Raw genomic sequence first — 16221 nt, 5'->3', positions numbered from 1 at the left:
GGGAAAATATGGGGAGAGAGAGAGAGAGACAGAGACAGAGAGAGACAGAGAGAGAGAGACAGAGACAGAGAGAGAGAGAGAGAGAGAGACAGAGAGAGAGAGAGAGAGACAGAGAGAGAGAGAGAGAGAGACAGGAAGTTCAGTCATTTGGAGGCTGTGCCTGTTTAATCACTGTAAACAAAATACATGATGGCTGTTGGAAACGTCTTTGATGTAATGTTTCTATCGGGACCTCGAGATCTCCTTCAGATAATCCGATTTTTGGATAATTGGTAGTCGGATAATCGAGGTTTCTTTGTATTCCCTTGTTCAAGAAAGGGAATAGGGACAACCCTGGGAATTACAGACTGTTCAGTCTTATGTCGGCGGTGGGCAAATTATTGGAGAGGATGCTGAGAGACAGGTTTTATTGGAAAAGCATAGTTTGATTAGAAATAGTCGGCATGGCAGTGTGAGGGGCAAGTCATGCCTCGCAAGCCTTATTGAATTCTTTGAGGATGTGACAAAAAGCATTGATAAAGGTAGAGCAGTGGACATGGACATGGATTTTAGCAAGGCGTTTGATAAGGTTCCTATGGTTCCTCATTCAGAAAATAAGGAGGCATGGGATACAGGGCAATTTGGCTGTCTGGATACAGAGTTGGATGGCCCATAGAAGACAGAGGGTTGTAGTAGATGGAAAATACTCAGTCTGGAGCTCAGTGACCAGTGGTGTTCTGCAGGGATCTGTTTGTAGGACCTCTGCTGTTTGTGATTTTTTATAAATGACTTGGATGAGGAAGTGAAAGAGTGGGTTAGTAAGTTTGCCAATGATACAAAGGTTGGTGGAATTGTGGGTCATGTGGAGGGCTGCTGTAGGTTGTAGAACTGGACTGAGAAATGGCAGATGGAGTTCAATCTGGAAAAGTATAAAGTGGTTCAGTTTGGAAGGTCAAATTTGAATGCAGATTACAGGGTTAAAGGAAGAATTCTTGGCAGTGTGGAGGAACAGAGGGATCTTTGGGTCCATAGATCCCTCAAAATTGCCGCCCAAATTGATACAGTTATTAAGAAGGCATATGGTGTGTTGGCTTTCATTAGCAGGGGGTTTGAGATTAAGAGCCACGAGGTTATGCTGCAGCCCTATAAAGCCCGGGTTAGCCCACACTTGGAATATTGGAATATTGCTTTCAGTTGTGGTCACTTCATTATAAAAATGATGTGGAAGCTTTAGGGAGGGTGCAGAGGAGATTTACCAGGATGCTACCTGGCCTGGAGGGCATGTCTTATGAAGACAGGTTTGGGGAGCAGGGCTTTTCTCATTGGAGCGAAGGATGAGAGGTGACTTGACAGAGGTGTATAAGATGATGACAGACATAGATAGAGTGGATCACCAGAGACTTTTTCCCCAGGGCGGAAATGGCTATCATGAGGGGGCGTAATTTTAAGGTGATTGAAGGAAGGTTGAGGGGAGATGTCAGAGGTAGATTCTTTGCACAGAGAGTGGTGGGTACGTGGAATGCAGTGGTAGTAGAGTCAGATACATTCGGGACATTTAAGCAACGCTTGAATAGGCACATGGAGGATATGTAGATTAGTTTGATCTTAGAGTAGGAAAAAAGGTTGGCATAACATCGAGGGCTGAAGGGTCTGTTCTGTGATGTACTGTTCTGTATTCTATGTACAGTAGTGCCTCGACATACGAGCGACCCCGTTCATGAACAAATCGGTTTACGAACAGGATTGTACATAAAACTTTGCTTCAACGTACGTACAAAATTCAAGGTACGAACGCAAAAAGCCCGTGTGCGACCACGTGGTTTCATTGTTCTGCTTTGCTATGTGTGCTCTGAACGCAAAAGCTCTCGGGCCCCACGTGATCTCATTCAGTTCATCTTTGGCGCACGCGTTGCTACGTCCAAGCATTCTTACGCTATCTGAACAATGGGAAAAATTGATTCAGTTCACGAACTTTTCGGTTCACGAACCGGGTCCCGGAACGGATTAAGTTCGTAAGTCGAGGCACCACTGTACTTCCAATAAAGATAAGTCACATGAGAACGTCCATGAACTAGGCTACAAAGGAAAGATGTACAAAAACCAAAAGAACTGCAGATTTTGGAAATCAGAACAAAAACAGAAAATGCCGGAAAGACTAGCAACATCTATGGACAAAAAACAAAGTTAACGTTTCCAGTGCCCCTTCTTAGGAACCAGTCTGGCTGCTTCAATGAAAGCGGTCTTCCTAGGTCAGATTGCTGTCATTGTGGGATGGCACTTAATCATGTTAATTCCTGGCAACAGCTTGCTGTTGTGTCCCAGAATGAAAACATTTCTGCTCCAGCACTCCCACTTTTCCAGCACCCTTGTTATTAAGAAACCAGCTAGCCAGACCAGACAGAGATGATGATCTAAAGGAGGATCTTCTCCAAGGTGATCTGCAATCTCAATGAAACATCTTTGGCCTTATGACTATTGGACAGCAGTTACTAGGTGGCATGTATTCAAAACAACAGCAAAGGGTCAGGAAACTAATAGTCACACGCTAATAAAATGCACAACAGGGGAGATTGAGTAAATTTACAAAATTGGATTATAGTTTGCATTTCCTGTTGGTTTTTATTTGTGTATTTTCAGAAAGAAAGATAATTGATGCTCAATGACGGAGACAGAAATACAAGCTGGAGAGTGGGAAAAAATTGTAGCTGCTTCTTTTTAAGGTATTTTAAGTGTTGAAGACAATTTCCTCGAATTCCAGGAGCAGCAATTACTGTTTTATATGCTGTTGCACGGTTTTGGAACTTTGGGGGGAAAAAAAATCAAAACAATAGCAGTTTAAAAAGGAGGAAGATAAACAAAGGCAGCGACTACATGGTCAGAGAAAGAAATCTATACTGCTGTCTGACACAGCAGTGAATCTGCACAGTTACTGCCTTTGCTGTTTGAGTTCAAGTATCTCTGGACATCGAAGTGCATTTAGGAAAAAATTAACAAACAGTGAAATTCATAGTTGACCTTGGAGGAAAACACAAGTGCATAGTTTTTAAGTGTAGCATGGCTGTACATCTACAATAGTGAGTAGAGTCAGTTCTTTCTTGATTATATGTTTTACTGTGATCTGTCTCTTGATTAAATTTTAAAAATATAAGCCATAAATATTAAGTTAGCCTGGAGCAATTTTTTTAGAGCAATAAAACATTGTTATTTTCTGGGTCTGTAGATTGTTAAGGTGCAAAGATGACCTTTAAAAGACTGATGCTCTTCCTGTCAGATGTGGGAATTTAGGAAGAGTTTCCATGTTACTAATGATTATGTCTGCAGAAAGTGTCTTTGGTTGTGAATCCTATCAAATTGCAAGCATCAGTTGGAGTGCCAGTTAGAGGCAATAAGGAATTTACAGGAGCTAGAGGGTGTGATGATGGCAGTTCTCGGAAGGAAGAAAAGCCGCAGATACAGTCAGGTAGATGGGTTAACTCAAGGAAAGGTTGGAGGGGCAAGCAGTTTGAGTGCAGAGTCTCCTGTGGCTATCCCCATCTCAAGCACGTATGGTGCTTTGGGAAATGTAGGGGGTGACGGATTCTCAGGGGAATGTAGCATGAACAGCCAGGTTTGTGGTAACGAAAATGGCTCTAATGTAATGAGGGGTAGGTCGGGTTCCAAGCAATCAATTGTGATAAGGAACTCTCTAGTCAGAGACACAGACAGACGTTTCTGCAGCCAGCAGCAAAAAAATCAGAATGATGTGATGCCTCCCTGGTGCCAGGATCACGGATGTCTCAGAGAGGGTGCAGAACGTTCTCAAAGGGTAGAGAGACCAGCAGGAGATTGTTATACACATTAGAATTAACAACATGGGAAGGGAAAAGGATGGGATTCTGAAGGCAGAATATAGAAAGTTAGGCAGGAATTTTAAAAGGAGGCCCTCGAGGGTAGTAATATTTGGATTACTCTAGGTGCTATGAGTTAGTGAGGATAGGAATAGGAGGATAGGGCAGATGGATGTGTGGCTGAATGGATTCGGGGGAGAAGGTTCAAATTTTTTGTCATTGGAATCTCTTCTGGGGTAGAAGTGACCTGCACAAGAAGGACAAATTGTACCTGAATTGGAAGGGGACTAATATACTGGCAGGGAGATTTGCTACGGCTGCTCAGGATGATTTAAACTAGTATGGTGGGGGGTAGAACACAGGGAAATAGTGAGAAAAGAGATAAATCCGAGACTGGTACAGTTGGGAAAAGAAGCAGGTCAATCAGTAAGGGCAGGCAGGAACAAAGCAGAGAACAAGGTAGGACTGATAAATTAAACTGCATTTATTTCGATGTAAGAGGCCTAACAGGGAAGCCAGATGGATTCAGGGCACAGTCACGAACATGGGATTGGGATATCATAGCAATTACAGAGAGGTGGCTCAGGGATGGACAGGACTGGCAGCTTAATGTTCCAAGATACTAATACTATAGGGTGGAGAGTGTGTGTCTGTGTCATTTTTGATAAGGGAGGATATTCCCAGAAATACATCCAGGGAAGTTATTTGGGTGGAACTGAGAAATAAGAAAGGGATGATCACCTTATTGGGACTGTATTATAGACACCCCCGCCCATAGTCAGTGGGAAATTGAGAAAGAAATTTGTAAAGAGATTTCAGTTATATGTAAGAATAATAGGGTGGTTATGGTAGGGGATTTTAACTTTCCAAACATAGACTGGGACTGCCATAGTGTTAAGGGTTTAGATGGAAAGGAATTTGTTAAGTATTTACAAGAAAATTGGTTGAGTGGCAGGTGACAGAAAGCAGGGATAATAAACAGATATTCAAATCTGCAGAATGTGGCCAGTGGTGTTCCACAAGATCTGAGGTAGGGCCTCAATTATTCCATAAGACCATAAGACATAGGAGCGGAAGTAAGGCCATTCAGCCCATTGAGTCCACTCCGCCATTCAATCATGGCTGATGGGCATTTCAACTCCACTTACCCGCCTTCTCCCCGTAGCCCTTAATTCCTTGTGACATCAAGAATTTATTTATTCACATTATTTATTAATGACTTGGACAACGGCATGGAAAGTCATATATACAAATTTGCTGATGACACAAAGTTAGATGGCATTGTAGACAGTGAGATGATAGCATAAAATCATGAAGGCATATTGATAGACTAAGTGAATGGCAAAACTGTGGTAGATGGAATTCAATGTAAGAAAGTGTGAGGTTATCCATTTTGGACTGAAAAATGTTAGGTCAAGATTCTTTCTAGATGGTATGAAGTTAAATGCAGTGAATGTTCAAAGAGACTTGAGGGCTCAGGCACATAGATTTTTAAAATGTCACAGACAGATGCAGAGAATAATCAAGAAATCTAATGGAACACTATTCTTTAAATACTGAGGTCTGGAGCACAAGCATGCAAATACAAAACTCCAGACCTCGGCACCACACCTTAGGAGCACTGTGTTGTCATTGGAAATAACATAGATAAGTATATAATAGGTAAACAGCGGCAAAACAAACCACAGGTATGGGCCAATGTTAAGGGTTTGTGAGTCCATTCAGTAGATTCCTGTTAGGGTGAAACGTAAGGCTGGTAGGTGAAGGGAATGCTGGATGACTAGAGAAATTGAGATTTTGGTTAAGTAAAAGGAGGAAGCATATGTCAGGTATAATAGCAGAGATCAAGTCAATCCATAGAGGACTATAAAGGCAGTAGAGTATACTTAAGAGGGAAATCAGGAGGGCAAAAAAGGGACATGAGATAGCTTTGGCACATAGGGTTAAGGAGAACCCAAAGGGATTTTATAAGCATACTAAAGACAAAAGGGTAACTAAGGAGAGAATAGCGTCCCTCAAAGGTCAGCAAGGCAGCCTATGTGTGGAACCACTGGAGATTGGGGAGACACTAAATAAATATTTTGCATCAGTTTTACTGTATGAAGGACACGTGAAGATATAGAATGTGGGGAAATAAATGGTGACATCTTGAAAAATGTCCATATTATACAGGAGGTGGTACTAGAAGTCTTACAATGCATAAAAGTGGATAAATTCCCAGGATCTGATTAGGTGTACCCTAGAACTCTGCGGAAAGCTTGGTAAGTGATTGCTGGGCCCCTTGCTGAGATATTTGTATCATCAATAGCCACAGGTGAGGTGCCGGAAGACTGGAGTTTGGCTAACATGGTGCCACTATTTAAGAAAGGTGGTAAGGAAAAGCTAGGGAATTATAGATCGGTGAGCCTGACCTCAGTGGTGCGCAAGTTGTTGGAGGGAATCCTGAGGTACAGGAATTACATGCATTTGGAGAGCCAAGGATTGATTAGGGATAATCAACACAGCTTTGTGAGTGGGAAATCATGTCTCATGAACTTGACTGAATTTTTTGAAGAAATAACAAAGAGAACTGGTGAGGGCAGAATAGTAGACGTGATCTAAATGGACTTCAGTAAGGCGTTCATCAAGGTTCCTCATGGGACACTGGTTAGCAGGATTAGATCTCATGGAATACAGGGAAAACTAGCTTGAAGGTAGAAGACAGAGGGGGGGTGGTGGAGAGTTGCTTTTCAGACTGGAGGCCTGTGACGAGTGGTGTGCCACAAGGATCAGTACTCGGTCCACTGCTTTTTGTCATTTATATAAGTGATTTGGACTATGAACATAGGAGGTATAGTTAGTAAATTTGCAGATGACACCAAAATTGGAGGTGTAGTGGACAGCAAAAAAGGTTACCTCAGATCTTGATCAGACAGGCTATTGGGCTGAGGAGTGACATATGGAGTTTAATTTAGATAAATGTGAGGTGCTGCTTTATGGAAAAGTGAATCAGAGCAGGGTGGCATGGTGGCTCAGAGGTTAGCACTGCTGCCTCACAGCACCAGGGTCCCAGGTTCGATTCCAGCCTTGGGTGACTGTGTGGAGATTGCACAGTTCTCCTAGTGTGCAAACTCCACACTAGTGTCTGCATGGGTTTCCTCTGGGTGCTCCAGTTTCCTCCCACAATCCAAAGATGTGTAGGTCAGGTGAATTGGCCATGCTAAATTGCATTAGTCAGAGGGAAATGGGTCTGGGTGGGTTACTCTTCGAAGGGTCGGTGTGGACTTGTTGGGCTGAAGGGCCTGTTTCCACACTGTAGGGAATCTAATCTAATCAAAGAGACCTTTGAATGCAGGTTTATAGTTCCTTGAAAATGGAGTCACAGGTAGATAGGATAGTGAAGATGACATTTGGTATGATTTCCTTTACTGAACAGAGCATTGAGTATTGGAGTTGGGAGGTCATGTTGTGGCTGTACGGGACATTGGTTAGGCCACTTTTGGAATATTGTGTGCAATTTTGGACTCCCTTGTCTTGGAAGGATGTTGTGAAACTTGAAGGGGTTCAGAAAAAATTACAAGGATATTGCCAGGTTTGGAGGATTTGAGCTACAGGGAGTGGCTGAATAGGCTGGAGCAATTTTCCCTGTACCGTAGGATGCTGAAGGGTGATCTTATAGAGGTTTATAAAATCATGAGGGGTAATGGATAAGGTAAATAGACAAGGTCTTTTCCATGGGTTGGGAGACGTAAAATTTAAAAGAGACCTAAGGGACAACTTTTTCATGCAGAGGGCGGTGCGTGTTTAGAATGAGCTGCCAGAGGAAGTGGTGAAGGCTGGTACAATTGCAATATTTAAAGGCATCTGGATGAGTACATGAATAGGAAAGGTTTAGAGAGATATGGGCCAAGTGCTGGCAAATGGGACTAGATTAAGTTAGGATATCTGGTCAGCAAGGACAAGTTGGACCAAAGGGTCTGTTTCTGTGTTGCACATCTCTATAATTCTACAAATTAAGCCATTAATGAATAGCAAAGGGTAGTTGGGGTTACTCATATCGCTAATGAAGAATCTAATCAAGTAGCACTCAGATTGGAATGCGTTAAGTATGTTGTAGTCTCATTTATGTCCTTCACTTTCACGTGTCTCTGCGCAATCCTATATGACTTTTCTCCATTGTTCCTGTCATGTATAACTTTCCCGAGGAAGCTGCACCCAGTTCTGATTAGATTAGATTAGATTACTTACCGTGTGGAAACAGGCCCTTCGGCCCAACAAGTCCACACCGCCCCGCCGAAGCGCAACCCACCCGTACCCCTTACCTAACACTACGGGCAATTTAGCATGGCCAATTCACCTGACCTGCACAACTTTGGACTGTGGGAGGAAACCGGAGCATCCAGAGGAACCCATGCAGACACGGGGAGAACGTGCAAACTCCACACAGTCAGTCGCCTGAGGCGGGAATTGAATCTTCTGAAAGCAACATTCTTCATCACAATAGTTTAACAGAAAGGAAGTACTGGCAGACCAGCCACACCTCTTTCTGTATTCAAACTCATAGTGAAGTAAGGGAAACATTCAAAAGCACAGTGGAGCCTGGAATAATCCAGAAACTAATCCTATGATTCCTTTAAAATCACTGGTTGGGGTGGGAATGGATCCCTCATTCCATTTAATGTAATGTTAAATTATGAGAAGAAAGTACATTGGCTAGAGTGTGGTGTTGTAAAATGACTGGTGCTGTCAAATCAGGGTCATAGATCAATTAGTACCATTCCCTACTGCCCTGGGAGCTGTTGACAGCTATTAGGTAATCTTGTATGCAAACATTTAACAATACGGCAACCTGCACAACCTTACCAGAAGTATGTGCACATAGCTCAGGATTCACTGCACAGTGTTCAAACCCCAGGAATCACTCAAATTTTAAGATCCGAGAAACATATCACGCTTGTCTTATGTTAGGTAATCTCAGTCAAAGTGACTGCGGGCTCACGGAATCAGTTTCTATGTTCGAAAGTGAAAATTTAGTCTTAAATTTAAATATAACAGCAGTTTCAGTAGATTTCCACAAGACAACAGTTAGGATTATTACAGACTGAGGAAAAACATTTGTGAATGCAGCTCCAGCCGTGAACTTATTACAAAGATCAGCCTCAGTGTTTGTGGTGACAGCACAAACTTGTTCACAGAAACAACACTGGGTCCAAAAGTTGGCCTGCAATTTGGAATGGAGATGAGTTTATAATAAGCTAACTGCTAAATGAGGGAGCTGCTCCAGGAGCATTGTGGTGGTCTGAACAATGAACTGGGCCAGTAGCTTTTTTTTAAAGATTAGATTAGGTTACTTACAGTGTGGGAACAGACCCTTCGGCCCAACAAATCCACACCGACCCTCTGAAGAGCGACCCATTCCCCTACATTTACCCCTTCACCTAACACTACAGACAATTTAGCGTGGCCAATTCACCTAACTCTTAATTTCTAGCTTTTTTGATTTGGCAGGTCAATTATCAGTGCTTCACTCTTGAGAACTTGACAATTCTCCATCATCACTGGCAAGCGTGCTAGTTGCCATGGATAGTGCAGGAGATCCAATGGGATGCCATCTTTCTTGGTCAATTTGCCCTTTTTTTAGGGATTCTATTTCCCCAAGTGTAAAGTATCTGACAACAGGGAAGGCTCTGAACAACTTGCTATTGCTGCTAAGTTTTTCTTCACTTTTTATTTGTATTGGTTATTGATAGATTAATCGACGTTTCGGGCATAAGCCCTTCTTCAGGAAGGGCTTATGCCCGAGACGTAGATTCTCCTGTTCCTTGGATGCTGCCTGACCTGCTGCGCTTTTCCAGCAACACATTTTCAGCTCTGATCTCCAGCCCTCACTTTCTCTCAAAGATTTTAACCTACTGCGAATCCTCTATTGATAGATTACTTTAAATTAGCCAGTGGTTTGGCAGCAACATCATTTGCACTTAATTGTGGGTGGGCAGCCTCTGTAGTAGATGACAATGACAGCCTTATCACAATCCACCCTACCACAGATATCTTGAACTGTTGAATATGTACCTAAAACGTCACACTGACATACAAATAAAAGCCACAGGTCTTGAATCAGGTTTATCCTGAATTAGTAGACCAGGCTACATGAAGGTTTGTTGTACTCTTCAATGCAGAACCTACATTTTTTGTATAGTTTGCCTTGACAGTAAGAAGCTAGTTTCAAGAAAACAAAATTCAAAGAATAGTGGAGGAACATATCTTTAATCTTTGATCTTATTCCATCATTCAGTAAGATAATGGCTGATCTTTGGCCTAAAGTCTACTTCATTGTCCTTTCCTTGTATCAGTTGACTTCCCTGGAGACTAAATAATTTTCTATCCAAGCCTTATCTAATCATCTCAGTATTTCCAAAGATTCATAACTGGATTCAGAAATTTACTATCTCTGATCTAAAAAAACCTCTAATCCTAAATTAAGTCTCCGTATTCTGGGTTCCCCAGTCACAATAAACAAACTGTGTCTATCATGTCAAGTCCCTTAGAATTTTGGAAGTTTCAATGAGAACATCTCTAATTCTTCAAGATGTCCTGGGCAAGAGCTCAATTTATTAAGAAACAACACCAGAAATTCCTGGAATAGCTCAGCAGGTCTCATCTGAGGAGGTTTTGCTTGAAAATTTGATTTTCCTACTCCTCGGATACTACCTGACCTGCTATGCTTTTCCAGCACCACTCTAATCTTGACTCTAATCTCCGACATCTGCAGTACCCATTTTCACCTCATCTGAGGAAGGGCTACTTGACCTGAAACGTTAACTCTGATTTCTCTCCACAGATGACCCCAGACCTGCTGAGATTATCCAGCAATTTCTGGTTTTGTTTATGATTTACAGCATCTGCAGCTCTTTCAGTCTCAATTTATTCAGCCTTTCTTTTAAAAAAAACTTTATTCAGTGACTGCACTGCCAAATTCATGAAATGGCAGAACATCTATATCGACTGGCAGTTTACAAACTAAAACATGAAGGTATCTATAAAAGAGCAATATGAAGCCTAACATGAAGCAAACAGAAAATATTTATCTGTAACAAACAGAATGAAAATGCCTGTACTAAGTTAATTACTCTTTTAGGATAAGATATTGCATGTTAATTTGGTAAATACATGTTTATCCATGAATTCATTACAATGTGTTGTTCAACAACTCAAGTACAATGCTGCTGAAAGACACATTTTCTCAAAGCTTGTGATTTTGTGAAATATCCTGACGACAGCAAGATGAAAAGTTCGAGAAAATGTTTTTTTCAGCAATACTCAAGTACTACCAAACGATTAAATTCTAAAGTTTTGATTCATTGTAATAAAACAAATAATTGCGGATACTGGAAATCTGAAACAGAAACAAAAAAATGCTTGAGAAACTGAATATGTGTGGCAGCATCTGCGGTAAGAAATCAGAGTTAACGTTTCAAGCCCAGTCACTGATTACTGGAAACGAAACGCTACTTTTGTTTTCGCTGCACAGATGCCTGCTGAGTTTCAGTTTCTTGATTCATCGTTCTAAGGTTTTTAACTTCACAATGGCAGAACTAACACTTCTGGGAAACCCTTGATGAATCAACTGCAGTTGGAAACAATTTCACACCAAAAAAAAAACCCCTTGGTTTAATATTTTATCTGAGAAAAGACAACTTTTTGACAGCACAGCACACTCCTTGTGCCTTTGATAGTGGTGGGACATGCTTTCTTGAACCATGCGGTGAAAAGTACTGCTGTTAGTTTAGGGAGCTGGACGATTTTGTCCGAGCGGAGAACCCGAGATCAGTGATTACCACCAGTACAAAGGTGGTGACCTCCCCACACAACTGCTACCAGTGTCCGGCCACAAAACTGTACGTTTCCTGAGTGATGAATAACCTCCAAGCTCGAGAAAACGAAAGCGATATGAGTTACTGGGTCTGGGGTTCGGCAGCGACGCGCATAGAGCAGCATGGGGCATGTAGTTCCTCGCGACATCGACCTCGCGCTGAAGCTACCGTAAGGGACTTCAGTACCCGATGCGCTTCGCGCGACACTGATGCAACGTACAGAGACCGCACGAGCGAAAGCCGTTGGGCCGCAGTTTTGCAAACCATCCACAATAATTTCACAGTTAGAAACGGCAGCTACTTGTAGTTATAGTTAAGAGAGAAAGAGCTCTAAAAGATGTGGTCACTTACTTTTTACTCAGCTTGGTGTCCCCGCTATCCGCCACTGCTCCGCTGTCCGCCATGTTCAGCAAGTGAGTAAAAGACAGAGACGCGTTCCGGTTTACTTCAGATTCCTTCCGAGTCTCCGCCTAAACCAATTTATCGATGTGTATGGGTCTATGGAAGGAATGAAGTGAAACCAGTTTGTAGTTCACTCACAACAGAAAAACTAGTTAGGGTTTAAAAATATTACCGAGCTTGATAAAAATAAATGTTTTACTTCAAACAAAGCATCTCTGTAATCAGGATGAGCACCCGCCACTAACATTCCTACTACTTTTTTGTAGTGTGCTATTAGTACTGTAAAAGTTATGAGTTACTGCCCATGGAAAAACCATATGTGAGCAATAGCATTTTGTATGGGTGAAACACAGCATTTTGGATTAGTGGTGCTGGAAGAGCACAGCAGTTCAGGCAGCATTGACAGGTACATGCATACTTATGGCGTAGAACTGACATTTAGAGTCATTGACATGTACAGCACGGAAACAGACCCTTCGGTGTAACTCGTCCATGCTGACCAGGTATCCTAAATTAATCTCGTTCCATTTGCCAGCACTTGGCCCATGTTCCTCTAAACCATTCCTATTCATTCACCCATCCAGATGCCTTTTAAATTAGTAAGTTTGCACATGACACCAAAATTGGACTTGAGTACACAGAGAAGGTTACCTCCAGAGTACAACAGGATCTTGATCAGATGGGCCAACGGTATGAGGAGTGGCAGATAGAATTAATTTCGATAAAAGCGAACTGCTGCCTTTTGGAAAGGCAAATCAGGGCAGGACTAACACACTTGATGGTCAGGTCCTAGGGAGTGTTGCTGAACAAAGAGACCTTGGAGCGCAGGTTCATGGTTCATTGAAAGTGGAGACTCAGATATACAGGTTAGTGAATAAGACATTTGGTATGCTTTCCTTTATTGGTCAGAGCATTTAGTATAAGAGTTGGGCGGTCATATTGCAGCTGAACAGGAGATTGGTAAGGCCACTTTTGGAATATTGTGTGCAGTTCTGGTCTCCTTCCTATTGGAAGGATGTTGTGAAACTTGAAAGGGTTCAGAAAAGATTTACAAGGATGTTGTCAGGGTTGGAGGGTTTAAACTATATGGGGAAGCTGAATAGGCTGGGCCTGTTTTCCCTGGAGTGTCGGAGGCTGAGGGGTGACCTTACAGAGGTTTATAAAGTAATGACGGGCATGGACAGGGTAAATAGACAAGGTCTTTTCCATGGGGTGGGGGAGTCCAGAACTAGGGGGCATAGGTTTAGGTTGAGAGGGGAAAAATTTAGAAGGGGCCTAAGGGGCAGCTTTTTCATGCAGAAGGTGGTGTGTGTCTGGAATGAGCTGCCTGAGGAAGGGGTGGAGACTGGTACAATTACAACATTCAAATGGTATCTGGATGGGTATGTGAATTGGAAGGGTTTAGAGGGATATAGGCCAAATGTTGGCAAGTGGGGCTAGACAAAGTTAGGATATCTGGTCAGCATGGATGAATTAGATCGAAGGGTCCATTTCCATGCTGTACATCTCTATAATGTTGTAATTGTACCAGCTCCACCACTTCCTCCGGCAGCTCATTCCATACACGCACCACCCTCTGTGTGTCTGTTTTGACCATGTCAGCTCTGTAAGGAGTAATTCAGTCATCCCCAATCCCTTATTATTGCCTGGGGCCTTGCAAGTTTCTTTCCCACAAATACCTAACTGTGAGAAACAAAGCTCACTCACTTCAATAATTTCAGTCCGAGACAAAAATCTGAATCAGTAGTGTCATTTATTTTACACTTGCAAGTGGGTGTGATGTCACAAGGCAGGGACAAAACACACACCAAATTCGACAAACGCTTGATATTTATATAATTTGGCTTCTTTTGTTTTACATTGCTCTTCCCCTATCTACACCCTCCAGTTCCCTAAGACTGGCCCCATTATTCCTGTTTATCTGGTCTTGTCTGTGACAAAATGCTTACTCTGACCTCACAAGGCCATTTGACCTCATCCCATCCTTTGCTCACCATTACCTACTCCCTCCATCTCCGCTGCCCCTCACAGCATCTTATCACTAAGCCCTTTTACTTGGGGTTTGTTCCTGTGTCTCTGTACAAGTGGAAAACCTACTATTTATGCAAGCCTCTCTTCACAGCATTTTATCTAGTGCCTGTATTTCTACCATTGTTTTGCAATCATGTTTCATGCTGGCATACCATTTTAACTGATTATATATTTCCTCCACATAGTTTCCATTCTTGTTGACTCAGCTCTTAGCTGAAACAATTACACACTGATGTGAGTTCATTTACTCTGTATCAAAACTTATAATTGCTGAAATAACATTAATTTATCTATATCCCACAGAATAATAACGACCTATCTAAAAACCAAGCAACACTATCTCAAGTTAATGATGCTGTTCCAATTTCCTGCAACATCCCAAAAACACATTCCTTGGCAAAAAAGTAAATTCAAACACAGGTTCTTATAGGAGAAATGCCAGAGACAGAGAGAGAAAATCAGCTTGGATCCTCTTTTTACTCCAGCAGCTTCTCGGGTTCCCAGTTAAAACTAAAACCAAACGACAAAAAACCCTTAACTGGGAGGACTCGCCACTCCCCTTTCATTGTACAAGTGCTTTTAAAAACATGAAAAGCCCTTTTCCCTGATTGTTGTGTTAAGCAGTATCTGTTAGCCATAAACAAAGTGGCCAATTCAGACATATCGGCACCTCTTTCTTAATGATCCCTCTTGAAAAAAACCAAGAGATAAGTAACCTTGGTAAAGGGGAAGCATTATCACAATTGTTGATCTGTCTGCTTCCTTCATGCTGTGCTACTTTTAAATGCAGTCACACCAACTCATCCACTGTACTTAATTAGGATGTAGGTCATAACCCTCAATTTGCTGGACCAGCCACAAGGAGAAAAGAATCTTATGAAGCTTCTCAATTAAAAGATCAGTTGGTTGGATGATGTCTTCATTGCTTTTTTTGTGTTCTCTGAAGGGATGTGCATTTACATTAAATATGGTAAGGGTTAAAACTATCTGGCTAATGTTCAAATTTAAAACAGACAGTGCACTGGATGTGTGAGGACTGTTTGTTGATAAGCCACAGGGTTATGCTGTATAGATGCCATATGGATCATTAAAGGACATAAACACTGCAAGGAAATAGCTTCCCAAAACAGCCTGAACAGACTGGCCTGAGGTCAAGGTTCATTAAAGCTGGGAGAGTTCCCTCCCTTCTCCGTTTCAGTAACATTCTTAATCTCTGTACATAATTTCAGCTCCCCCAAATCTCTTGACCGACTTGTACCTTGCCTGCGCACACACGACGTGTGATTTTCAACTGCGGCGGAAAATGTGGGGGGAGCTTTTGCACCTTTCTCCTCCAAGGGAGGGAACATTAGAGATAGGGAGGTACCTATCATTCCTATCATTCCATGCAGTCTCTTCCTGGTACAGGGCTATCATACATTTCATGCCCTTCCTGTCTCACTTCCACCCGAGCGGAAAGGGAGCCTGGGCCACTGGTCTACCGGAGGCACATACATAGCAATTGCTTTTGTTCAGACTTTTTACAGTATACTTTACCCATTCAACCCAGGCATTTGCATCCCCATATCCAGTTTCTATTTCGATGGTCTGTTTCACATCCTTTACCTTTATAATTTTTAGTACTTTAGGATCATCGGGAGGGGTGAAGGGTTGTATCTTATTACCCAGTAATTTTACCCGTTTTCCCTGTCCTACACTAATTTGAAAACAACAGCCCACGAAATCCTTCCCATTTGTTATCATTTCAATCCCAAATGTTTCATTTAATTGTATCTCATAAGTGCCCCCCCCCCCCCAGAATTGCTTCTAGCCATGTGGTTTTCCTTATCGTTAAGTATATTGGGTTACACTTCTTATTGAGATAATCGCGGGCCGGTCAGAAGGGGGCCCGGTGTACTGTGACGAGACCATTATACCAAGTACCATCCCCATAGGACTTAAGATGTATCTCTGAGCTGCGGTACTGTCTCTGATTATCTACATCCCCACAATTTACTAAGCTGCATGCATCAGTGTCTATTACTTGTGGATTAGCAGACTCAGGAACCATTAATAATACATATGAAAATGATATTTGACAAAATCCCAATACAAAGAGGGCTAGCATCATAACTCTAAGCATTCCCAGT

At 42.2% G+C, this 16221-nt stretch overlaps 1 protein-coding gene across 2 annotated transcripts in view; it reads right to left on the bottom strand.

Moving 5' to 3' along the window:
- Nucleotides 1-12131, bottom strand: part of kars1 (lysyl-tRNA synthetase 1) — a 52847-nt gene extending 40716 nt beyond the window's left edge. Inside the window, exon 1 of one of the 2 annotated variants that reach the window (XM_043706711.1) lies at nucleotides 12011-12131. In XM_043706711.1, coding sequence (XP_043562646.1) covers nucleotides 12011-12063 — 53 coding nt within the window. In that variant the 5' untranslated portion in view covers nucleotides 12064-12131. The remainder of the gene's footprint in view (nucleotides 1-12010) is intronic. The other variant, XM_043706710.1, reaches the window with a different exon arrangement.
- Nucleotides 12132-16221: the final 4090 nt, after the last annotated feature.

The sequence above is a fragment of the Chiloscyllium plagiosum genome, chromosome 17 (genome assembly GCF_004010195.1).
Source record: "Chiloscyllium plagiosum isolate BGI_BamShark_2017 chromosome 17, ASM401019v2, whole genome shotgun sequence".
Taxonomy (NCBI): Eukaryota; Metazoa; Chordata; class Chondrichthyes; order Orectolobiformes; family Hemiscylliidae; genus Chiloscyllium; species Chiloscyllium plagiosum.
This window is presented reverse-complemented; position numbering and strand designations above follow the sequence as displayed.